At 40.7% G+C, this 26,974-nt stretch overlaps 1 protein-coding gene across 1 annotated transcript in view; it reads right to left on the bottom strand.

Annotated features, from left to right (window-relative positions):
- The window catches only part of LOC122801555 (E3 SUMO-protein ligase RanBP2-like), a 2,328,503-nt gene that overhangs the window by 902,860 nt on the left and 1,398,669 nt on the right, over nt 1-26,974 (bottom strand). Inside the window, exon 14 of the mRNA XM_044070992.1 lies at nt 485-5,162. Within this exon, the coding sequence (XP_043926927.1) occupies nt 485-5,162 (4,678 nt within the window). The remainder of the gene's footprint in view (nt 1-484; nt 5,163-26,974) is intronic.

Below are 26,974 nucleotides of genomic sequence, written 5' to 3'. Positions count from 1 at the left end.
TCTCTGAATTCCCTGGACCAGTGAGTGAAATCATAGCCAGCCAAACTGGAGGATTTGCAGGGAGTGGCTATTCACTATTAGAGAGATTTCAATCAATGGAGGTTTCATGTAGGGCTAATAGCCAAAGGTTATAAATTAATGAAAAAAATGCTGGGAGGAGATCTAAGCTGCTGAAGCAGCAGGGAATGAACCGAGGCCGCCTGGGACGCAAATTACCACCTGTCTTAGATGCAGAAATTACAGGTGTCCAGGAAAGCATAACTATGTAAGCATGGATTAAGAGTTGCTTAAGAAAGCACCACTACAGAGAACCCATCAAAATCCTTGGTTGCTGGCAAACTACCAGATTAGGCTAGACAAGGTATAAACATCTTGACAGCAGTTAAGCAGTACACTGTTTAAATGCCCACATGCCATGCTGAGCCAAGATTATTTAACTTAAAAACATAGAGAGCACTTTTACATTTTTATTTAGTGAGCTTACCTCTGTCCCGTGCCCAAGTTGCAGTTGTAAAGGATTCCCCTGTTGGTGAAGGAGCATGGAAACTTTTATCTGAACCACCTGAAGGTTTCTTGCTTGATTCAGGGACATCAGAAGAATTAGCAGTCTTTATATCTAAACCACTTTCTAATTCATCACTGGCTGTACTGTTCTTTGCTGGCGTGCTGAAACTAAACCCAAACAATGATTTTGTTGCGGAGGTGTTCCCAAACGTAAATGGTTTACTTGTTTCATTACCAAAAATGCTTTTTACAGATTCAGAGCCAAATACAAATTTTGGAGGTGAAACAACAGTTTTAGTTGGTGTTCCTGAACCATGGCTGTCATCTAGTTTGGAGGAAGAAGAGACAGAAGCTTCATCATTGTGATTTACATCAGTCCTTTCTCTTGTAGTTTCCTCGAGCACTGCTACAGCTATTTTACCACAAGGTGATTCTTTAGGTGTACTCTCTCTTGATGACTGTGGTGTGATAAGGGTTCCCTTTTCATGAGCATGTACAGCTTCATCAAATACTTGCTTAAAAGTGTCTGCAACATCTTGCAGTTTAAACCGCACTGCAAGATGCTCCACTTCTGCACTTCCTTCTGAGAAGTCATGAGCAGTCCACACCCATGCTCTTTCAGCTCCTTTCATAGGCTCTAATTTCATGTTGCGAGTTATCCAGTGATTGGCACACAGTTTTAATACTTGATCTCTTCTCATCACTACACGGACTCGTTTTGTATCATAGTTTTGTAAAATCTTTACATCTCCAATGCCTCTCTCCTTCCACTGTCCAGCATCTTTATCATACCTGTAAAGTTTTGCCCTATGGCTAAAGATAACCTGCTCATTTTCTTCACCAGTTGAAACAGCAATTAGATCAGGCAGAGGAACAACAGGTTCAAAATACTGTCCATCACGTTCTTCATCTTGCCCTACCTCTGATTCTTCATCTGTGCCTACAGATACTCTGCTATGATTTAACTTAGCAGGAGACTTTGAAGACCTTGAGGTATTCAGGGGTGGATTAAAACTGAAACTAAATCCTGCTGTAGATTCTCCAAAGCGGAAAAGATTTTTTCTAACTGGACTGCTTGCAGAGGGAGATTCATACACAGAGCTTTCTATGCTATCATCCAATGCGTCTCTTTGTAAATCATAGTTGTCCCATTCCAAAGTAGGGCCTGTGCTTTCTGAATGGGGTTTTATTACCAATCCAGAAGCAGAACATGAAGTAATGCTGCTTTCCTCATCGGTTAGTTTTACCTGTCGATCTGTTAAATATGTTTTCATATCTTTAAGGCCTGCTTTCATTTCTTCAGCTTTCTGTATAAGATGGGCTGTTCTTCCTGTGTCTACAAGTTTATGAGGAGTCTGCAAAGGTATATCTAACAGTAATCTCTGACATTCATCAAATTTCTGTTTGAATTCCTCTGCTAATTCTGGGGTTTTAAACTTGGCTGCAAGCTGTTCCAATTTAGCATCATCATCTGAAAAGTCATTTGCTAGCCACATCCACGCACGATCTGATCCAGATAATGGTTTCAAATTCATTGTTGTTGTGATCCAGTGATTTGCACACACCTTAAACACCTGATCTCGTCGCATTAATATACGCAATTTACCATTGCAAGAATTTTTAAGAATTTTCAAATTACCAACACCTCGTTCTTTCCACTGGCTTGTGTCTGGGTCAAACCGAAATAATTTAATTCGCTGTGAATACAGCAATTCTTCATCTTCTTCACCTGTCACAATTGTGACCTTTTCTGGCATTTGAACTATAGGCTCAAAGTGGATATTGTCATTTTCCTCAGTTTTATACATCTCGTCTTCATCATGTTCAGAAGAATCAGTCTTGGGAGTCATTTTCGATTTCTGTGATGAGAAGAGCTGCTCTCCTGCTCCTGAAAACCCTTTAAAACGAGGATCTTTTATAACAAACTGGAATTCATTTTCATTTGAAGATTTTGCTAGATCAGCAAATGTGAAAGTGCTCGTGTTCTCACCAAAGACAAAATCATTTTGCTTGCTGCTGCTTACCTTTAAATCAGATGGTGCTTTTTCTGATGCATTCTTTTTGTGATCAGCAGTAGTTTTAAGAGAAAGTGTTGTGGAAGCTTCTTTTGGCTCTTCAGCTTTGGTTGGAGAGATTTTACTACCATCCTGAATGCCAAACTTGAAACCCGAAGTTAGTGCCGGCTGCTGTTCAAAGTTAAATCCTTCACTGGTAGATGTGCTTGTTGTATTGGATGAAGCATTTCCAAAGGTGAAGGAAGGGCCCGTAGTTTCTTCCGACAACCCAAATTTGAAACCACCAGCAGGAAATTTGAACTGAAATGTCTCTCCAGCCTTTCCACCCTCTCCTACAGTAGATTTTGAAGGAGAGGTTTTTCCAAGACCAAATGTAAAACCAGATGGCTGCAATATTGATGTCCCAGCTGGTTGCTTACAATTTGGATTGGAAGTTTGGCAACAAAGACAGACAGGTGTTGAACCCATGTTTGTCACTAAACATGTTGGACATTCCCACTGACCTTCCTGCTTAGGAAATAATGAACGGAGGCTACCATCTTGTGGAGGAATCTTAGAGGATTCTGCAGAACTACTAAAAGGAAAAGCAGTGGTAGACTGTCCAAATGATAAAGCAGCACCACTACTACTGCGTGAATCCAGCAAGCTTGCAGGTACATTTTGTGTCGCTCCTTTATTTCCATCAACAAATCCCTCTCTTTCAGTTCCAGGTGTAGCAAATTTGACCTCCTTGCTTTTAATTAAACTATCAGAACTAAAGTTGAATGAAGTTGAAGGTGGAACAAGAACACTAGCTCTATTAGCTGGATTTGGATTCCCACAGCTCACACATTTTGAATATGTCACTTCATTTCTTACTAAACATGCATCACAATCCCACTGGCCATCTTTTTTTGCAAATTGTGCCCCAAAACCAACCTGGTCAGCATTTTTTGAAGCCTCATTCGGAATCTCAAATTTGAAAGCAGAACTAGTTTGGGCCACAGGTGCAAAATTAGAAACATTTCCTTTAAGTGGATTGGGATTTTGGCATGCTAAACATTTAGCAGTATTTGATTCATTTCTCACAAGACAAACGTTACAGTCCCACTGACCTTCTTTCTTTCCAAATGCTTTCTCTAATGTGTTGCAAGTACTTGTGCTGACTTCTTTCCCAAGTGAAAACTTAAATTCAGGAGACTTTATAGAACTAGGTGCAACAAATGAACTTTTTTCCACACCACAGAGCTTAGTACTGTGATCTGGAGTGCTACATGATGAACAAACAGTTACAGAAGATTCATACACTGCAGAACATGTACTACATTTCCACATGCCTTCCTTTTTAGCACCCTGTAAACCAAACCCAGCATCTCCAACTTTCTGCTCAGAAGAATCTGTAACTAGCTTCTCCTCTGCAGTTAAGAAACTCTTTTGTGAGGACTCAAAGACAACTAGCTTTTCAGAAAGCTTCTGAGCTTCTTCAAATTTATTTTTGAACAGCTTAGCTTCATCTGCTGTTTTGAATCTGATAGCAAGCTGTTCAGGTTTGGCCATTTCATCTGCATAATCAACAGCATGCCACAGCAGTGACTTGTCAGATGCAGCATTTGGTATTAGTTTCATGTCTGGAGTTATATAGTGATTTGCACAAATTTTTAGTATCTGCTCACGCCTCATCAAGAGGCGGACTTTGCCAGATGTCCTATGTCTAAGTATTTTGACATTTCCAATGCCCCTTTCTTTCCACTCTTTAGTGTCTGCATCAAATCTGAAAAGCTTTGCTCTGTTACAGTACAGCTCCTCTTCTTCCTCTTCCCCTGTTTTGACTTCTACCTTATCTGGAAGTGGCACTACAGGCTCAAAGTGTGGGCCTTCATCTTCATTCTCACCATGAGTACTTTCCCCATCACTTTCTCCCTCCTTATGTTCCTGCTCAGTATTTACATTTGAATACTGCTTATCTGCACCTTTAAAACCAAATGTTTGATCACTGGTACCAAAATAAACATTCTTGTCCTGATTCTGAACATTAAAATCGGAGAATGAATGCCCCGAACTGGTACTGGTTCCAAAGTTGAAAATACTCCCTTGACCAGTAGTCTGTTCTTGGGTAAAAGACTTATGACCAGGTACATCAGGCTGGAATGGCTTATCTGAAGTGAGAAGCCCCAGAAGGCTGTCACTACCACCAAATGCAGAACTCGAAGTTTGAGATTTTATTTGAGGAGAAGTAAATGTGAAGTCGCCATCATTGGATTTAAAATTAGAACTAAATTTAAATGTTGCTCCTGAAGGCTGAACATGTCCTGTTAAGGATGATGGCTTTGATACTTCACTTTGAGTCTGCTGGCCAAAATTAAGTCTTCCAAAATCCATAATCTTTGTTTCTGAAGTTTTAGAAACAGGAGCACCCACTGATGGTTTTGTAAAATACCCTGGCTCAGGTAATGGTGGATTTGTACTAGTCTGTTGAATAGCAGGGTTGTAGTACTCTTCATTATACGGAGACAATAAGCTAGCTGCGGGAGACTCAAAACGTAAAGGAGCTCCATACACTTCCGGTGGGTATGATGTACTCTGGAGAGGCGGTGTGTGAATTTGCTGTTGGTATGCATACATACGCTGCTGGGGTGCAAGTCTGTTCATACTATAGCTTGGAGTCTGGAAATAAGAAAAAGTTAGTCGTTTAGTGATATTTTAATATTGCAAAGTATAAAATTCAGTACACACACAATGAACAGTAGACTTGACATCTTACAATGAAGTTGCAACCAAACATTGTAAAAGTAGAGACATATTACCATGCTCAAAGATCTCAGGGAACATCTGAAGAGTGGTGACCAAAGAGATTTTTAAAGTGCAATTTATCACCTTGTGTTAAACTCCTGGGAGTCACCTGCCATCCTGGAGAAAACAGTACATTAGCATCCCTACACATGATCGAAAGTACATGACCACATCAACAGACAATATTTCTGATTTACAGTTCAATCAGTTAATATAAACAGAGATTATGGCACAATTCATCTCTCAAAATTTTTGTTTTGTTTATTTAATTTATATCTAGAAGTACCACCATGACTTGTTAGCAGTATTTAGGTAGTTATAAGTTTTAACTGCAATTATATTGTTGCATACACATTAATATACATGTTTATGTAAAGTAACATATATTTGCAATGTTTTAGGATACGCTTAAGTTTTTAAATGTAAATAAGTTACACAATTAATGATGTTTTTGGAGCAGATTTTAACAAACTATTTTATAAGTCAAAGTTGGTGTCCCTTTAAGGAATGAAGTAATTAACAGAATGGAAAAAGGGAATTGATATCAATTAAGCAATTTACAACATTTAAAACAGTATATAAATGTGGTGGAAAAACTGTTGTTTGTATTCTGATGAAGTTCGTAGGAACGAACGAAACCTAGGTAAATAAAGGACTTTTCCGTGTGGTACGTTGTGGTTGTGTTCCAGAAATCAATTGCAGTTTTGCCTAGCAGTGAGGTTTTATCTTGTAATCAGCTGTCATCATCTCCTTATTGGCGTTGCTTCCATCTCGCTGTCCAGGGAGAGACATCTCTAAAAATTTCTTTGCTAACTACTCAGGAAAGAACACACCAGAAAAGCAGCCTTAGTCAAGAGAGAATGGGCATAGATTAAGAGTATAATGGGATCTCTTTCATACGTCCGTCTTGAAGTCCTGGATTGGACTCCCAAGCACAATATAATGCAAGTAAAGAAAGGCACAAAACAGAATGTCAAGCAGAACAGTCCTACAGAATGTTATTTTTCTGAAGTGCAAATCTTAAGCTTTAATGTTTTTTTTTTTTGGGGGGGGGGGGATATCAGTGAGGCACATAACTCAGCTACCGAAATGCTACTGACCAATACAATTATTTATGAAAACTAAAGAAGGTAATGCGTTTACCACCGTATCATACTTGGGTAAATATATCCGTAACATCCAAGACTACAGATTACTCGGCAGATCTCTTGTAAGCCGTACGAATGTGGATAAAATCAAATTCTTCTAGGCCATATCTGCTGAGGCACAGGGGGAGAAAGTAGGTATGCTGATAGGGATGAACCTGTTCATCCAGATTTAATGTTCTCATAAGCATGACACTTGTATTGGAAATGCAGAGGGCCATCCTCATTAACACAGATGAGAGTCACAGGATGATCTCCTCCTGGAAAACCTAAAGCTACATAATGACATCCATCTTGTACTACATTGTGAAAATAGTCAGAGAAGTTCAGAGCGTCACAGCACAAACATGATTTATGGATGCATTCCTGAAAAAAAGGCTTGAGGAGGTATTGATCTTTACTTTTTATTTATCATTTTGTTGACTGGGAAATTTCGACTAGGACAGAGCCTATTTTCAGCAGAGGCCCGGGATGAAACTCCTCCAAACATAGAAGGCACGGGCTTATTGTAATTTTTTTTTTTTTTTGCAACATAATCTAAAATACAATTGATATTTTAACATGTATGTCAAACCAATAAAAGCTAGTATAGCAATCTTAAGTACTTAATAAACCAAGTGGGTGATACCTTTGAATTCTAAAGGCAATATACATAAAAGTTATTGCCAGTTAAAGTGTTTAGTCACGTAAAAGACTTCACAATTTCATTAAATGTTTTACCGCTGACAGTGCCCTTGGCTTAGTTAAAATTCTGCTGGTGGGTATTTTCTCCACTAAAACTAATATAGGTTCATAGGTTGGTACTAGGCTATCAGCCCTAGGGCCTATACAAGCCTAGCCATAACAATTCCCTAGATATTTCTTCCCACAATATTTAATTCCCTGGACCCCTGTCAAGCAGGGCGACTGACGTAATCCCCGGGGCCTTTGGGCAGCATGGACAGGGAGGATGGGGAAGAGAGAGAGGTGGACGCCAAGGGGCTGGAAACCAAAATAGACAAAACTGGCAGGAAAATCGGTCAGCCCCGCCCCAAAACTATAATAATCAGATGGAGTGTTTCAATTGTGGCCAAGTAGGGGATTGGAGAAATGAATGTCCGCATCTGGCTGAGCAACCTGCCCTACCTACTGATACGTCACCTCAGTGGAATTCTAATTGGACTTCATCCAATCGGCAGCCATCACAATGAAGGTTCCCTGAACGAAGACAACAACAGTTGTGCCCTTTCATACCTGTGGATCAAGATGGACCACATGTGATGTTATTTGTCAAAAATAAACTGTACCCCTTTTTGACTGATACTGGAGCATCCAAATCTATGTTAGCTGGTAAAGCAGCAATAAATGTCCCCCTCTCCAGTAATGTAACTAGAGGGGTAGGTGTCTCTGGCATTCCTATTGAATATTCTGAAACCATCCCAGTAACTTTGGGACCTTTACAAGACAATCATGCAGTTTTAGTAGGACCCTCAGCACCTTTAAATTTATTGGGAAGAGATTTGCTCTGTAAGATGGGAGCAACCATCTTCTGCACCACTGAAGGAGTATATTTACAAGTACCTTCAGATAAACAAGATAGTATTTTGGCTACTTTAGATGAAAATGTCACTCTGCAAACAATGTGTATGCAGTCTGACCTCAATAAGAATAAGCATTTAAATTCATTACCCTCTCATCTATGGACCACTCATGATGATGTTGGGTTTTTAATTTCAGCCACTCCTGTAAAAAATAACCTTAAAACCCGGAGCAAAGTTACCTCGGGTACCACAGTACCCTTTGACGGTAGAGGCCACATCTGGTATTGCCCCAGTCATTTCTGCCCTGGTACAACAAGGAATTATAGTACCTACAACAAGTCCATGTAATACTCCAATTCTACCAGTAAAGAAACCTGGTAAACAAGCTTACAGATTTGTGCAAGACTTGCGAGAAGTCAATAAAGTTGTCTTGTCTGTTTTTCCAATCATACCAAACCCAGATACAATCCCAGCTGTAAGCTGGGATAAGCTGTATCCCACCTACAGCATGTTTTACGGTTATAGATATTTCATCAGCTTTCTTCTCTATCCTAGTACATGCAGATAGTCAGTATATGTTTGCATTCACTTATAAAAGTCAACAGTATACTTGGACCAGACTACCCCCAAGGATATGTAGAATCTCCAACCCTACTCTCCAGAGAGATGCAGACAACTGCAGGATTTACAATTACCACCACGTTCAGTATTGGTTCAATATGTAGATGATATTCCTATAGCTTCACAAGATACCCCAGTCTTGTATAGAGGACTCACTTCTAGTTTTAAGGTTTTCAGCCGAACAAGGTTTTAAGGTAAATAAATGTAAACTGCAGTTTGGTCAAGAAAAAGTACAATACCTGGGACATATCATTTCTATGGGTTTACGCCAAATACCTCCAAGTAGAATTACCTCCATTCAGAGTGCCCCCTGCCCTGCAACTCAGAGACAACTCAGGGGATTCCTCGGCCTAGCAGGTTACTGTAGACAGTGGGTGCCCAATTTTTCAGAAATTTCGGCACCTCTGTTACAGCTTCTAAAAAGGGAGGTCACAGACTCTCCTGCCTTGGTCCCCTGAACAGGAAAATGCCTTTCCGGCTATTAAAATGGCATTGATAAACCCACCTGCCCTGGGACTCCCAGATTATTCTAAACCCTTTGTTTTCTTCTGTTGTGAAAGAAATAAAACTGCCCTGGGCCTGCTGGCCCAAGCGCGCACGGGAGGCTATCGACCTACAGCATATTACAGCACTCAGACCCTGTTGCTTCTGGCTATCCACCCTGTTTACGAGCAGTGGCAGCCGCTGCTGTTTTGATTGCTATGGCAGCACCACTGACATTAGGACATGACACTATACTAGCAGTACCTCATGCAGTGCAAGCATTACTTTTAAAAACAAAAACACAATATCTTTCTAATGCTCGCCTCACTAAATATGAGTTAAGTTTATTAAGTAATCCCGCTGTTCAAATTACACGTTGCCCACCACTAAACCCTGCTTCATTGATTCCAACTAGTGAAGAGGGTGAACCACATGACTGTGTGCTTGTAGCTAACACTGTTCTTTCTCCTAGACTAGATTTGCTAGATGTTCCTTTGCTTAATCCTGATTTAGTTCTTTTTGTAGATGGATCCTGTTTACGAAATATTCTTGGCAAACTCCAGGCTGCATGGTCAGTCTGCTCACTATCTGAGGTTTTACAAACTGGACAATTACCACCTGGCACTTCCGCACAAGCCGCTGAATTAGTGGCACTTTCGCATGCATGCAAAATGGCCAAAGACAGATCTGTTACTATTTTTACTGATTCACGTTATGCCCATGGTGTTCATGATTTTGGTACCCTATGGAAGGAAAGGGAGTTTTTGACATCCTCTGGTGCACCAATTAAAAATTACCTGCATATTGATCACCTCTTACAGAATTTATTACCACCTTCCAAAATTGCTGTTGTCAAGTGTGCAGCTCACCAGTCTAATGACTCCCTAGTAGCAAAGAGAAATTTGGATGACTGGGCTGCCAAGCAGGCTGCTCTTTCACATACTGTTCAGGGACAATTTCTGCAGCCTATCTTACAAGCGGTTACTTCTGACATTACTGTTTTAAAAGCTTTACAAAGTGAAGCATAGGAATCAGAAAGAAAAACATGGTTGGCCCACAGCTGTTTCCAATGCTCTGATTCAATTTGGCAGCATCCTGATGGCAGACTAATTTGCCCTATTTTCTTCTTTTGGCTTTTCCCGGTTAGGGGTCACCACAGCGGATCACCTGTCTGCTCATAATTGGCAGTGGAGTTTTTACAGTGTCGAGTTGCCAGTCCGGCACCCAACCTTCCACAGAAGGCGCACACACACGCACTCACACCTAGGGCCAATTTAGAGTGTCCAATCCACCTGCAGCATGTCTTTTGCCCTATATCTATGTTAAATTCTCTCATAAGTGCATATCATTTGCCAGCTCATGTAGGGGTACAAGCATTAATCAAACAAATCCAGAAGGATTGGTTTGCCCCAAGACTTTCTGCTTCTGTGCAACATTTTTTGAGCACATGCTCTATTTGTTTACAGCATAACATTTCAAAGGGCACTCTGGCTCCCGCTCAACTGGTGCCAAAACTAATGGGACCATTTTCTGGTTTACAGTGGGACTTTATTGAACGCCCACCTTGTGCTCGGTTTAAATATGTTTTGACTTTTGCTGACATTTTTTCAGAGTGGTTGGAAGCCTACCCATGTGCTAAAAATGATGCTATTTCAGTTGTAAAACAATTGTTATGAATTGATACCTCGTTTTGCTGTTCCTTGTCAAATATACTCTGACCGTGGAATACATTTTACTGCTAAGTTAGTTGAATCAGTATACGACGTTAGACATTACTTTGAAATTTCATTGTCCATAGAGACCACAGGCGTCGGGTATTACTGAATGCATGAATCAGGCATTAAAAACTAGACTTGCTAAAGTCACTTCAGAAACAGGCTTAACTTGGGTGCAAGCATTACCACTAGCCTTACTTTCTATGTGATCACAACTGCATCCTACTAAGGGTCTTTCTCCACATGAAATTCTCATGGGTCGCCCTTTGCGTATGCCCATACCACCACCACCTTTTTCTGAATATGATGCATTTGATAATGATATTCTTTTGTACTGCAAATCTCTTGTTTCTTTCCTACAGTTTCACCACCAACAAGTAGCAGCCGCTCAACACCTTCCAGATCCCTTCCTGTCATCCGCCCTACAACCAGGAGATTGGGTTTACGTTAAGTCCTTCTCTAGGAAAACAGCGTTCCAGCCATGCTGGAAAGGACCTTTCCTGGTTCTTATGACAACGTCATCTGCTGTGCGACTGCAAGGATCTCCAACCTGGATCCACATTTCACACATCAAAAAAGTTGTGCCGTCTGAAGATCAACAGCCTTTACCTTTTTCAACTCCAGATTCTCCTCCCATTGCTACTTGTACTCAAAGTAGAACTGTTCCAGTACCTGACAATGCCTAACATTTACTCTTTTGGAAAACTCCAAACTTCTGACACTACGCAGACTCAACCACCATTTCCACAAAAATATTGGACAGTCATTTTGGTGGTCATTCTTGTTGTACTGTTATTTTTGATGGGGCCCTTTTTATTTCCTGCTCCATCGACGCATCACACCAAGCGAACTATTTGGCACCCACCTTTCAATACCTATCAAGCCATCAAATATGTTTATGCTTCCACATTCAACATCTCTAACTGCTGGATCTGCACTTCCATTCCCTCCGTACATGGGGGAATGTCATTGGCTGCGGCTCCACTAAGTATCATTGATACATGGACTAGCTTACTCGACAACACTGGTAAAGTACAGTTTTGTACCTACCATAAATGTAGATGTGTGTGGATGGATATCTGCAGTCATAACAAGTGGGTTGTCTCAGTGTTTCTTGCCCCAGATGCCAGTAGCCCCTCTGCAGCTAAAAATTTGGATAGATGCCAATGTTTCCAAAAAGATAGAAGAAAAACACAACAATAAGCATGTATGTACATATATAAAACTGTTTTGTGGGTTGGGAAAAGAAGGTAGGTAGGATTGCCCCTGGTTTAAAGACATCTGATACCACCTTGGGCATAAATGATGATTAGTTAGGACACGACATCTTATATCTGGTGGAAGATTAGGAAGGGTTGCACTGCCATTAAGGCCTGTAGTTCTGAAACCCTCCTTTGCTTGCTAATTGCCAGGAAAGCAGTCTTCCATGACAGGTGTGTTGTAGGTCTCTGCTGTTGCTGGTTCGCTGGTAATGGTGGTTTCCTTGGAGGTTTTACATTCTTAATTCCTCTGAGGAACTGCCTGAGCAAAGGGTCGCGAAAAACAGTGGATCAAAGCTGTATTCTGCTGAAAGCTGATGCATGTGTATTGATGGAGGAGTAGGACAGGCCTGAATGATGAATTCGTTCGATACTCCAGAATGTTAGGCATATCTATGTTTGACACATCTTTTCCTTTTTCCGTTCTCCAAATGAAACCTTTCCAAATTTCCAGCATAGTTCCTTCTTCTTTGGGTCTGTCGCGGGTTTCAAATATAATAACTCTTTGGAAAGAAAAGGGATGCTAATGCTGCTATGTGATGTTCCATGCAGTCAGTGTAGTTTTTTTTAGTTTGTCTGATGTGATGCTGTAGTTGTGTTGAGTTACAGTTAAGGCATCAGACATGCTCTTCAGTAGTGGGTACCAGTGTTGTCTTGGCCAGTTTGGAGCTATCAGGATTTTATCTGGGCGTTCTTTTCCTTGATTTTTTAGTACCTTGTACCTATCAGGAAAGAGGTGGGAATATATGCTGTTAGGCCTTTTTCAGTTGAAGAGGAGTGAGTCCACTTTCCATGCTGGGGTGTGGAATGTCCTTGTGCAGAATTTTTTTGAGCTGTGATTGACTATGTCTGCTAGAGTATTGTCTTTCGTCTTCCCCGTGCCTTAACTGAATGTTGTAGCTGAGTGCCAGGCCACCAGGTGCCAAGGTCATCATTCTGGGAAGGGGATTGGTATGAATGAGTTTTGTTGTGTGACCTGATGTATGATGATCGTGGTGTTGTCTCAGTCCTTCAGTTTCTGGCAAATGGTTTGATGGTTTGAGCTTTTGGTTTGATTGCCAGCTTTTCTCAGGGGTAGGCCTGGGTTTGACTGGCATGCCCTGAGCCACCATAGGAACTCCTCCTGTTTTAAGCAGAATTAGTGGATTTCTTTTTAGGCTTGTGTCTGTGTTGGGGACCTTTACTGGTAAAGTGTGGAAGTAAGAGCGGTAACCTTGATCTATGGTTTGTAAAATCCACTTGTCTTTTTGTATGTAGTGCCAGTTCTTTGAATGGTTCATTACATCCAGTAAATCTATTGCATTACAACTTTCTCTCTGTCGCAATGGCACTCTGTTTCTGACGAAATTACTCAAGTCAACATCATTGGACTCGAAAAGTGGGACAAAGTATCTACAACACGACAATCGAATACCGGTGCAATTATACAGAAGGAAAACGTATAGCCTCGGGCTGTCAAGTTTCATTTGATGCCATTCAGCCAACATTGAGAAATGCCTCATTACTTGGTTCTAGTAATACTGTATTTATTGCCATATTCCATGGCATAACTACGGGTAGTGACCCATTCTTCAAACGTTACCACCCTGGTGCAGGACTGTTCTTTTATATGTGGGAGAAAGGCCTATAAATGGCTTCTGGAAAACTGATCTGGTAGCTGTTTCTTAGGTTATTTAGTCCCAGCCATCCGACATACATCTGCTTTACCTCAAGGAAAAATTCGGAACATTCGAGGGGTTAAAAAGCCTGACAATCCGTTAGGCCAAATTGACGCGTCATGGATTTATCATCATGATTTAGCTCATGCTGGCACCAAAGGACTATCTCATATGGATTTGGGTGATGATGTCATATCATGGGCTGGTATAATTCCAGCATACGGAGCAGCAAAATCAATCTGGGAACTGAGAAAACTGTCTAAATTGCGTGAAGTATTAAGCAATGCCACATTTTCTGCTTTAGAACTAGTGACTGATGAACTGACTGCTATGAGAGCTGTAGTCCTCCAAAACCATATGGCTCTCGATTTCACCCTAGCGGCGAAAGGCGGAACTTGCGCTTTAATCCAGGAGGAGTGCTGTATGTTTATTCCTGACAATCAGCATGAAATTGAAAGTCATCTCAAACTCATTCAGAGAGTCTCCGAGCTCTCTAAGGCCAAGGAGGCTGATAACTCAACGTGGGCATGGTTAACCAACCTGTTCTCAGGTTGGGGAGGTGGACTTTTGAAGTTAATTTTATTAATCACAGTATTAGCTCTTATTGCTTTTCTTGTTGTGTTTTTAATCAAAGCATTGATTTTGAAATTAATGTCTTAAGACTATTAAAAAGGTGCTAAAGTTTTATATGCCTGCAGTTATGAATATGGATGATGAAATAAAAATATGTGACAATGTTGAAGGAACTAGCCACATGCTTATGTTAGACTTTGGGCAAATGTATGATAGACTAAATGGTGACGCTTGCACAGCATGAAATGGAGGATTGTAGAATATGAATGGCCAAAGTACGTTTTCAAGGAGATTTGAGTATGTGAAAATCTGTATGCATTGAGATGAACTTTGTACTATGAAATCTGAGTAAACTGTGAATAGTGGAAAAGTACTGAAAAACAGGAGCCTGTTTGCAAGCAGAAAATGTGCCTTATATGGAAGTGTATCCGATTTTCTCTCTGTCTAGAGATGTAGTAATGTGAACTGCTTTTAGCCTGTGGGTAAACCACTGACTGGTTAATTGTCTTTTGTACTAACTTAAGTGGTCTAGTTTATATTTTTGCACTGTCAGCAGTATCACCAGCATATAAGCTTATGCATTCCTTTGTCTGGGGAGTCTCCCTAGTACTTTCCATGAGGCTCCCACACATGTGTAATAAATACCACTGAAAGAGAGGAAGAAGTGTTGTGTCTTGTCTTCATTTAAGGTAAAATGTTAAATGCAACACTAATCATCCTTGATTGTGTGGGCTCTCCACAAAACTGCTGCTGGTTGGGAAGATGAGGAGAAAAAAAGATTATTCATTCTCCGATTTATGCACTTCATCTGAAACAGGGTTGTGATATGACCCTGTCAGGATTACGCTGGAAATGAGTGAATGAACATGAGCAAGGTAAGCACTAGGAATCAGCAGCCCAGAGTAACCAATCTCACTGCTTGCCTTGGATTTGAAGAGCTAATGCTTCTGATCTTCAGAGATGGTTCTCTTTTTAAAGGAGCTTTATAAATACTGGCCGAACACCGGATACTATAACTTTTTTTTCAATAATCATTTTTTATTATTTTTCACAACCATATTACAAATTCACACATTATATACAATATATACAAGATGCTTCCATTGGTTAATTTCACATATATATCAACCTCATGTATTGATCAAAGGTACTGCTCTAACAATCAAAAGGAAAATAATAAAAAATCCAACTTTAACAAATCAAAGCCAACAATCTGTCTTTTCTGTACATTCTCTATCTAATCTAAGGTTGATTTAGACTATACTCTGGTTCCCGAGAAAAAGTGGATAGTAACCTCTAAGCCAAAACAATATTAAAAATTTGCTCCCATATTTTTATATTGTTGATATTTTTCTTGTGGTCACTAATTAACAGTTTATGCGCTAAGATGTGTTTTATTGCCAACAATCTAAAATTTTCCCACGATGTCTGGGCTGGGTTCAACCAATTTGTGGCTATATATAATTTCATTAATAGGCAAATATTCATAATTACAATCGCTTTTGATTTATCTAGATTCTCCGGGAATATGAAGAATCATAAACTCCCAAGAGAGTGTTGAATTTTGGTAACCCATTTTTGTAACTGCAATTTTAATGAATTCCACAATTTATAAATGCACTTACAACTCCAGAACATGTGAAGTAAATCTGCTGTCTGATCTAAGCATTGTGGGCATATGGGTGAATTCTTCGCATCAAATTTGTGCAAAGTGAGACGAGTATAGTATGCATTGTTAAATATCATCAGCTGCGTAAATACCAATTTCTGAAGGGATACGGACTTTAATGTTAACTTAAATGCCTCCAATATGTTATTGTCATCTGGCAATATCAATTTCTCTCTCCAGTAACTCGATAAAAGAATATAATTATTATACTTCCTCTCTTTTATCAATTTATATGCTGCGGTTATATATTTTCTATCCTGCAACAGCGCTTACCATAGATTACGAGAAATGGTTAAACCCTCCCCTTTCATTTCAAAGTTATTAAAATAGTTTATAACCAAGTCTTTTAGCTGTCTTACTATAGTTAAATAGGGAATAGGAAGTTCTATTTCTTTTAGAATATCATGTACTGGTACTCCTAGAAAAGGATATAAATCGAGTACAGTTAACTCCATGATTAAAGGGAATTTCTTTAGATCAATCAATTGACCACCAATTGTTAAATTTGGGTTCCTATGAAACGGTTGGAAAACCATCATATATTTTAGTAAATTTAAGGAAGCGAAAAGAGTTTGAATTGCCGTTACATAGCTTTTGATGTGCTCCATTAACTTATATTTACTCATTGTCCAATTATTTAAAAGGGGTAATGCTTTAGCATTGACTCCCACTTCATTTATATGCTTGTACGTTAAGAGCACCCATTTGGGTGTCCATTTTCTACTATCACTATCGAAGTAAGACGTCTTTAAAATCCTGTTGGCCTGAATCACTAAATAGTACATTTCGAAATCCGGTAATTCCAGCCCCCCCCCTTATTTTTTGGAGCCATCAATTTTTCATATGATATTCTCGTCTTCCTAGGTTCCCAAAGAAATCTTCCCAATCTTACATGAAGCTGTTTGAAGAATGTTTTGGTAATTTTGAGTTGTGCAGCTCTAAAAATATATAACATTCTAGGAAGAACATTCATTCTTATGATAGCTGCTCTTGCCATCATTGGTAACTTCAATCTACTCCATCTTTCAAGATCCAATGTTATTTGATCTGTAGTTGACTTTACATTGTTTATAAAAAAATCTCTATTTTCAGTTGAGAAGACAATCCCCAGATATTTTATCTTTTCTTCCGTCATTACTTGTCTTATCAATGGTAGCATTGAAAAGGGTGTGGTTGTCTTTAATGGGAATATTTTAGATTTTTTAAAATTTAGCTTGTAGTTGGAAATTCTCTCAAAGATCTCTATTGCAGCTAATATTTTTTCAGTATCGGAAACAGGTGTGGTACAATATATGTTTAAATCATCTGCATAGGCAGCCATCCTAACTTTTATTCCATACAGTACAGGAGAATTATAAAAAACAATTTGCTTAAGGTGTAAAAATAAGGGCTCCAAGTAAAGATTAAATAAGAAGGGAGATAATGGGCAGCCCTGTCGGGTACCATTTTTGATTTTTATCCTATTCGAGCATTCGTGATTTATAGATAAATTTGTGTATGCATTTTTATATAGTATCCTTAACGTTGAGATAAACTCATGCGGTATATTAAAATAAGGTAATGTATCGAATAAATAAACCAAATTAACCCTATCAAATGCTTTCTGAGCATCAATAATTAGGACGTACAAATTCAGGTTTTTATATTTCACATAAGAGATTAAGGTATGGAGCGTTAAGGTATTATCCGTGGTCTGTCTCCCCCATCCATAAACCCCGCCTGTTCCTCTGATATTATTGGGTTTATTACCTTTTTCAGTCTACTCACCAGAATGGATGTCATGATTTTCATGTCCATATTCAAAAGTGATATAGGCCTGTAATTATCAGGATTTTTGGAATCACCTTTCTCCTTTAATATCAGAACTGTCCTTGAGGCATTAAAATAAGGATCATTAATTCTATTTAGAGTGATATAATTAAAAGTCTGTGACAATACACTGCTCAGAATCTCACTAAAAGATTTGTAGAATTCCGAGGTCAAACCATCTGGGCCTGGGGCTTTGTGAGGCTTTAGTTTCTTGATTGTCTCGAATACCTCCTCAACTGTAATCGGTTTGATTAAATCTCTATGAAATTCCTTATCAATATTAGGGAAAGTGATTTTCTGTAGAAAATCTTTTCTGTCTTTATCTTGCAAGAGTGTCTGCTTCTCACCGTAAATCTGATTAAAAATTTTTTCAAAAGTCTTCATGATATCTGCCTTGTCAGTATATGTAGTATTGTTATAGTGTATTTCAGTAATTAATCGTGTTGATTTCATCTGGTTAATGATACGAGCTAATGCTTTCGAGGGGGTTTGAATATGATTTGCATATTTAACTAAATTTCTTTGTTCATAAAATGACAAATTTCTATTATGAAGTAAAAATAGTTCTTTTTGACATCTTAATAGCTCAGTTTCTGTCTGTTCATTATAGTTCATCAAATCTTGGTCCAATAATTGAATTTTAGTTTCTAAATCCAATTGAGTCTTCTTTTGCAATTTTTTATAATATGTAGCTTTTTGGATAAATAGTCCTCTTAGCTGCGTTTTAGTTGTAGCCCATTCTATATCTATTGGGTGTCTATTTTGGGAAATATTATTTAGTGACTGTTTAAGTATCTCCTTGACTTCCATTAATATATCCTCCTTGGTTAATAAATATGGGTTCAAGGACCAATTATACCCTCAAAGCCTCTTAGTATTCATATTACTGCTGTTTAAGGTTAAAGTTATCTTTGAATGGTCTGAGAGTTGTCTGACTTCATTAGAAACACTAGGGTCAGCTGAGATCAGCACCTCTGAAATTAAGAAAAAGTCAATTCTCGACCACATTTTATGGCAGGTTGAATAAAAAGTAAAATTCTCTGCTTTCCCTTGTGAGTGTATGTGTTTAAAAGGGTCATAGAGTTTGAAATCCATTTTCAATTCTTTCAATGCTACCATTGCCTGTTTATTGAACGCTGGAGAAGCACCCAATTGTCTAATTTAGGATCTTGATAAGAGTTCCAGTCACCTCCCAACACTACACAGCAATTATTATATGACTGTAAAATGGAATAGATTGAAGCTATGAAATGATGCTGATTAACATTAGGGGCATATACACATATTAGTACTATAGGTTTATCATAACATTTGGATGTGAGAAGGACCAAACACCATCTACCCTCCTGATCCATTTTCACATCCATATCATCTCCCTGAAAGTGATTCTTAATTAAAATTGCCACCCCTGCACTATTTGTTGTTCCTTCCGCCGTCACAATCTTCCTAACCCATTTCTTATCCTTCACTGACTCCCACTGGTCATTAGTCATATGCGTTTCTTGTAATAAAATACAACATGCTGATGATTTGAAAAACAAATGAAAAAACAGCTTTCTTTTTTTCATGTTCTGGAGTCCTTTGACATTCCAAGATTCTATTATCCACATTTAACGTTCATTAGAAATGTAAATCTATGCCTAATCTCTTTGAGCAACCTTAGAATAACATAAGTTGGCATATCATCAATTGTATGGAAGCAAAACTGCCATCCCATCCCTACCCAGTGCCTACCCACTATTCCTCTGGACCAGGATGAACATAGGTTTTTCACATTACTGGAAACCATCTGAGTAACTAACCTACTAATTCTATTATTTAACAATAAAACCCCATGCAAAAAACCTACAACAACTACTTCTACAAAGCCTAATTCTGACATTCCCTACTAAACACTACTTATGGGTAACTACAGCTCTGTACATATTTATGGATATACAAAATAAACTAATTGTACCGGATACTATAACTTAACTACTTTGCTCAAGAATTCTGGGCAAAGCTGACAATATCAGAATAAAGGCACATAATTAGGAACAAGTTTTGAACTTTATTCTAATTTACTTAAAAGTGAATAGAACACATTTTGCATCACCATACACATTTTTGACAATATACACAAAACGTACAGTTGTGCACACCTACTATAAATGTAGATGTTCAAGTGTATTCACTGTTGCAGTTATCACTTGTGGGTTATCCCTTGCTGGTTAGGTCTCGGCCAGCCTGAATACCACAGTAAAGGATTTCCCTCCTGAATCAGTTGTTCAGAGACTGTGGCTGACACGAGGGCTATAAAGGGTGACAGCTGACGCCATTACATCAGTTTTTCTTGCCCCCCAATAGTCAGGAGCCCCTAAGAGGATACAGAAATATGGCGGAAGGTGGGAGGGAAACAGGACTGCAACAGTGAATACACTTGAACATCTACATTTATGGTAAGTGTACACAACTTTACTATATTCTCTTCCTGTTTCACTGCTGCAGTCATCACTTGTGGGAAGATTCCCAATGCTGAAGAAATGGGTGAAGGCATGTTATATAGCTTATGGGGATGCTAGCATGTCCTACAGGATTGCAGACGCAAATCCTGCCCTGGTTTTGGAGAATGTACCCAGCTGGTAGTGCTTAATCAAAAGTGTCCATGTAGCAGCCTCCGAGATATCCTTCGTAAAAACCCTGCTCAGGAAGGCCATGGAAGTAGAGGCTGCTCTAGTGGAGTGAGATCTGATGGATTTAGGACTCCTCTTTCCATGGCAGGCATAGCAGAAATGTATGCAATGAAAGATCCATTTGGAAATGGTCTGCTTGGTAATGGTCTCCCCTCTGCCCCAGGGGCGAACAAAACTAGGAGCTGGTCAGTTTTTCTGACTTATTTGGTCCTATCAAAGTAAAATCTCAGTTGTCCGTGTACATCCAACTATGCAGAATTCTTTCTCCCTTACTGGTAGGTTTTGGGAAGAATGGTAGGTGAATGGTCTGGTTGAGGGTTACCTCAGAGACAACCTTACGCATAAAGGAGGGGTTGGTTCTCAGAGACACCCTGTCTGTGTGGAAAATGATGAAGGGCTCAGTGGCCATTAGCAGTTTTCCAAGAGAGGTACTCGAGATCTGCTGAGGATGCTGGTTCAAAAGGGGGTACAGTCAACTTTTCCAAAACAAAGTTTAGATACCAAGCTGGTGCAGGAGGCCTTCTAGGTGGTCTGATGTGAGCTATACCTTCGAGGAACTGTTTTAAAGGGGTGCCAAGAGAACAAGGGCTGCTCTGCCTGGACATAGGCTGAGATACCTGAAGCATGAGTCTTGACAGAGTAAGACAACCCCTTTTCTAGAAGCTCTGCCAGGCAGTCCAGAACCAGTGGTAAAGTGGCACTGGTGCTGCCTGTGCCTCTGCACCAGCAGGTGAACCTTTTCCATTTTGTTGAATAAGATTTTCTGGTGCTGGGTCTATGGCCCTCCTTAATAATTTCTAACACTTGCTTGTTAGTCTAACACTTGTTTGTTAAGGGCTGAAGTGTTATTTGGCTTTGAGGAATCAACCATGTGGTTAACCTGAGTGTGGCCAGAACTGGGTGCAGTAGCTTCCCTCAATGTTGTGTGAGAAGGTCTGTGGAGGGGGTAGGTGGATGGGAGGGGGTGCATGCTCAGACTGAGAAGCATGGGGTACCAGTGCTGCCTCAGCCAGTCTGGGGCAATTAGGATAGCCCTTTGCCCTTCCTCTCTGATTTTGAGCATCATCCTGGGTATCAGAGGTAGTGGGAAGAAAGCATACACAAACAGGTTGCCCCAGTGGAAGGAGAGGGCATCCACCCACCAAGCTTTTGGGTGAAACTCTTGAGCAACATTTGGTTAGCTGATGGGTCTGTTGAATTGCAAAAAGGTCTGTGTCTGGTTTCCCCCAGATTTGACTGATCTTTAGGAAGATCTCCCTGTGCAACTGCCACTTGGGGGGATCCAGTAGTTGTCTGCTTAATTGGTCTGCCAAGGTGTTTTGTTTCCCTGGAAGGTATTGTGCAATCAGATGCAGTCTCAGGGTTTGAGGCTGACTGCCAGATTTTCATAGCTAAGCGACAGAGGGAGGTAAGAATGGGTGCCCCCTTGTTTGGTGATGTACCACATGACAGTTGTGTTGTCTGTCATGATTAAAAGGACTCGTGGTGACAAATGTTCTTGGAAGGTTAGAACTGCTCTGTGTACTGCTAGCATTTCTTTCAGGTTGATATGGAGACCCTGAACCTCCTTGCTCCCAAAAGGCCCGAGTTCACAGTATTCCTTTGTGAGCTCACTAGTCAATGTCTGAGGCATCTGTGGTTATGGTTTGACCGTGTGGCTGAAGGACAAAGGGAAGGCCCTTGTTCAGGTTGCAAGGCTCGGCCCACCATAGTAACTCCTTCCCCAGACAAGAAATCATGGGGAGTTGGTGTTCCAGTGACTGGGAGTGCTGGCACCAGAGATTCCTTCGGTACCATTGCAATTTTCTCATGTACAGTCTGGCAAGAAGTATCAGCAGAATGCAGGAGGCCATGTATCCCAGGGTTTGCAGGATTTTTCTGGTAGTGATGTGGGTTTTGTGTGCCAGCTGGGTGAAGTAAGAGTGTAGGAAGGCCTGCTTCTGTGGGAGGAGGAAGGCCATTTGTGTTGAGGTGTCTAGAAGGGTGCCCATGAAGGAAATCCTTTGTGTGGGCTGTAGATGGGTCTTCTTTCTAGGTAAGTCAGTAGATGGTTGAGAGAGAGAGAGAGACGCCATATCGTGTTAAGGAAAAGACAAATGCCTAGCTACAATTTCAGCTCTTCTTATGGTTCTAGCATTGAACAGGGTACAGAACAGACACCTGGGGATCTTGTGGTTTGGGCCTAAACAAGTGATGCAGAGAGAATGGAAGTCTTGGTGTGGGATCTGCTTTCCACAACTGAGACAATTATTGACTTTCTATGACATCTGTTAAAAACAAGAAAAAGTTCCCCCAATGGGGTATTTAGCTTTAGACAGTTTTCTTCACTCTGGCAATGGCCGACGGACGCACTCGCAAAACTGCTTCTGCTTCAGGTTCCACGGCAAGATAGACTGATGTAATGGTGTCAGCTGTCACCCTTTATAGGCTCGATGACCCGACGTCAACCACAGTCTCTGAACAGTCAATTCAGGAGGGAAATCCTTTACTCTGGTATTCAGGCCGGCAGAGGGCTACCCAGCAGGGATAATCCACAAGTGATGACTGCAACAGCGAAACACGTAGATCATCTCTGATGTCTAGATTTAATGACATTTTGTAATCCTGAATCATTTATCAGCAAATTGAACTTTTTATGGGGGACAGAGCAAAATTGTGAGGCAAAAATCACAGATGTCGTACGAAATCAGGGACAGTGACAGGATTGCATTACTCCTTTATAAGGTAAAAGTGGTTCATCTGTTTGATAACTGCTAAGCAACAGTACCAGTCTTGCACAACTTACTGCTGTTTGCTGAAATATGTGCATAACTGGTATTGCAATAGCTTATGCTTGTGGGTGCATGCATGTGTGTCACAGTAGAAGAGTAACAAGCTAGATATAATGTACTGCACTTTCTTGCACAAACATCATCAGCATTGCCATTATGCTTGTGCATTTCTGGGGGAAAGTGCTATTTAAGAGCAACACACTGGTTACCATTTTCTTTCGCTTACCATCAGAAACACAATCCTTAGACATGTAAAGTGGCTACTTTTGATAGCTTGCCAGGAAGAAGATGCTTGTGAAAGCAACTATTCATTGCCACTGTGGCACAGTGAGCAGCATTTTAATTCCACAGTGCTTTTTTCTATGTGGAGTCTGCAACCCCTTCCCCGACTGTCTGCACATCTATCCATGTGCGCTGGGTAACCCCAGTTCCTCAAAGACATACAGCATGCATGTGAAATAGAACTCCTCCAGTTTCCCTTGAAGGTGAATGTTCTGTGTGTGCGTGCATTCATGTGTGAAAAAAAAACACAGATTATTTGTGCTCTCACATGACAATGCCCAGCACACACAATTCCTCTGGGTAGCAGTTAAAAAGTAATTATATTTCAGAAGTAGGCATAAAATACATCAAAGGACATTGAGACAGGCCTTCTGGAGCTCCCATGCCCCATACTGTACAATCGGATTTTGACATGGCCTCTGCGCTCAACCATTCCCATTCTAAAACCTGTTCTGCTCAACCATTCCCATTCTAAAACCTGTTCTGCTCAGAGGTGTATACAGAAAGTTTCGACAGGTTGTTTGTGTATGGGAGGGGGCTGGGGATGGCATGGTCATTACTAGTGTTATTTCCATCGCAATCAAACCTTACAGGTGTACGCAGGAGGTCATTATAGCTTGTGCTGGGGGTGGGGACAGTGTGGTTGATCCATCCTCAACCTCTTTTTCCCCATTTTGCCCATGGCATCGTGTGGTCATGGTTTTATTTTTCTCACAGACCTTGGAGATGTACAAAGGTTACTATAGCTTATGTAGGGACAAGTGTACTGTCTAGGAGCAACAAAGTGAAATACACTACTGTGATCACTATTTTTCTCCTTTCCTCAAAATCATAAATCAGGCATGTATACCAGTGGCTGCCTTTGGGAGGGAAGGAGTGTGGAAGCATGCTATGTAGCTATATGACAGCGGTCACTTGAAGTACACAACTGTGGCCATTTGAACCTCTGCTTTCATCCCTCTAACACCAGAGGATGCAACGGACTGACTTGTCTTTTTTTTTGGGGGGGGGTAGGCAATATTCTCAGACAGGATATGTATATGCAAACAACTGTCTTGTTAGTTTACTGTGAGCTATTTTGTCAGGATTGAACATTAAGCCTTGGGCACAACACATCGTCTTTGGAAGAAAAAAAAAAAAAAAAGACTGAAGTTCTTTTCTTATTCAATTTTTGACTGGGCCATCACTGCATTAAAAGGTTGGCAAAACACATCCCAGATCATCTGTAACCGATGGCTTCTGAGAATCCTGGCTTAACTGAGTTACTTAAACAATTACTGTGCTGTTTTGGTAAAGAGGGGGTTGTTGACAGGATGCAAGGAAACCTAAAGTTGAACAGCAACAATGAATTTGTTTTATCATAATTTCTGTTCAAGTCATCACTGGATAAAAAGGTTGTGTAAAAAGTAAAGAAAATGCACTTTAAGGCACAGAGAAATTGATGGTTTCTTGCAAAAACCCCCCCAAAAAACTGGAGAGTAATGCAAAATATGAGAGAAAAAAATTAAGTAATGAGCATGGCATGTGAAGCCCAGGATGAGAAAACAGAGGGGACCACTGGAGGGTGTGTGTGTATGTGTGTGTGTGTATGTGTGTGGGGGGGTGAAACAGTAGGAAGTACTTACGTCACCATTTCAACTAAGTCCAGCCCTCTACATAGTTGCTGTAATGCATCATTGGTTTAACTAAATGCCCATAACTGTGAATGGCCCCCTGTGAGATGGGCTAACAAGAAGTTATGTACTCACCATAACGTTCGATGTATGTAGTCCATCTCGCCTCACATTCTTACCCGTGGGACAGCGAACCTAGCACATACATCCTGGGTGGCTCATAGGAAAATACTCCTGAGAACTGTGGAGCCAAATGAAGATCTGCCCCTGGAAACCACGTCCAATTTGTAATGAGAAACAAAGGTGTGAGGAGAAGCCCAAGTAGCCGCAGCACATATATCATCCATTGATAATCTAGCTTGATAGGCTGTGGATGTGGAGACCACTCTTGTGGAGTGGGCTTTAACTGGAAAAGGCAAATTTTTACCTGCTGTCTGATAGATGAAGGAAATACAGCTGGCTATCTATCTAGAGAGCGTGACCTTGGATACCGGAGAACCAGACCGGTTCTCCAAAAAGGAGACAGAGTTGGTCAGATTTCCGGATATCTTTCGTCCGGTGTAGATATAAGCGTAATTATCTATGTACATCCAATTGGTGAAATCTGAATTCTGCCTTGTTAGAAAAATTGGGGAAGAAAACTGGCAGCTCAATAGACTGATTCATATTAGACACAGAAGCCACTTTGGGAAGGAATGATGGGTTTGGTCTAAGAGACACTATCGTTATGGATGATCAAATATGGTGGTTTGATGGAGAGGGCTTGAATTTCAGAGACCCGCCTCGCTGAAGTGACTGCTGTTAAAAATGCTGTTTTCCATGTCAAAAATTTTAACTCGCAGGTAGCTGTAGGCTCGAATGGTGGAAGAGTGAAGGCTTGAAGAACAAAACTGAGGTCCCAGGGCATGACAGGTTGGGATACTGGGGGACGAAGTAATAGAGTACCTTTAAGGAATGCTTTACATAGTCTGTGCGCCATAAGGCTAGGCTCACTGGCCACGTGGAAGTTTGATATAGCCACCAGCTGAACTTTGATGGTGGCTGATGTGGACCCTTGATAGAACAGCATAGACAAAAACTTCAGAATCAAATCAATTGGAGCCGTGTAGGGAATGAGCCCAGATAGAGAACCTTTTCCATTTGCTAGAGTAGATTTTTATAGTGGATGGGATGACTGACCCGAGTGATGTAGGTGACGACCTGGCCAGCGCGCTCAGCATGGCCTCGAAGGCAGGCCCCCCCCCCCCCGACAAAGGAGACCAGAGTCTCGAAACCTGTGGACGGGACCGACATGGTCAGAGCCGAGGTTGGCATCGATAAACCCAAGGGAGGTATCGGAGCCGGCGCAAGAACATCACTCGGAGCAGAACATACCGGCTCCGACAACAAAGATGTGTTCGGAGGAGGAATCATCGAAACAGCCATAGGAACTGGCTCTGGAGCCGACTGGGTCGGAGCTGAAAACAATTTAGCCAACACCGGCGACTGCACTACCCTATCCACATCCAAATCAGAAAGCCTGAAGAATTTGGAGGAGATGGATGGGGATTGGGATCTCTTATCTGGTGAACCATGCCTCACACTAGGCGACCAGCACCGCATGGGTTTGAGAATGATTGGAGCGAACGCCGATTCACTTAACACAGATACCTCCTAGCTACCGAGGAAGCAGAGTCCAATATAGTAATCTTCTCCGGAGGCTCCGAAGATGCAGATGGAGCCGGAGACCTTTTCTTGGACTTGGAGGCTTTAGATTTTGACTGAGAGCTGGAAGCCAAATCTATAGCTTCCTCAAGAGACGGTTTAAGCAGTCCCTTTAAAATCAATTTGTTTTTCCTCTCTTGGAGCACCCTAGGACTGAAGGAGTGGCAAAAGCTACACGACTCCTGTAAATGG

The sequence above is a fragment of the Protopterus annectens genome, chromosome 5.part0, assembly GCF_019279795.1.
Source record: "Protopterus annectens isolate FY-2018-M chromosome 5.part0, PAN1.0, whole genome shotgun sequence".
Classification (NCBI taxonomy): Eukaryota; Metazoa; Chordata; order Ceratodontiformes; family Protopteridae; genus Protopterus; species Protopterus annectens.
This window is presented reverse-complemented; position numbering and strand designations above follow the sequence as displayed.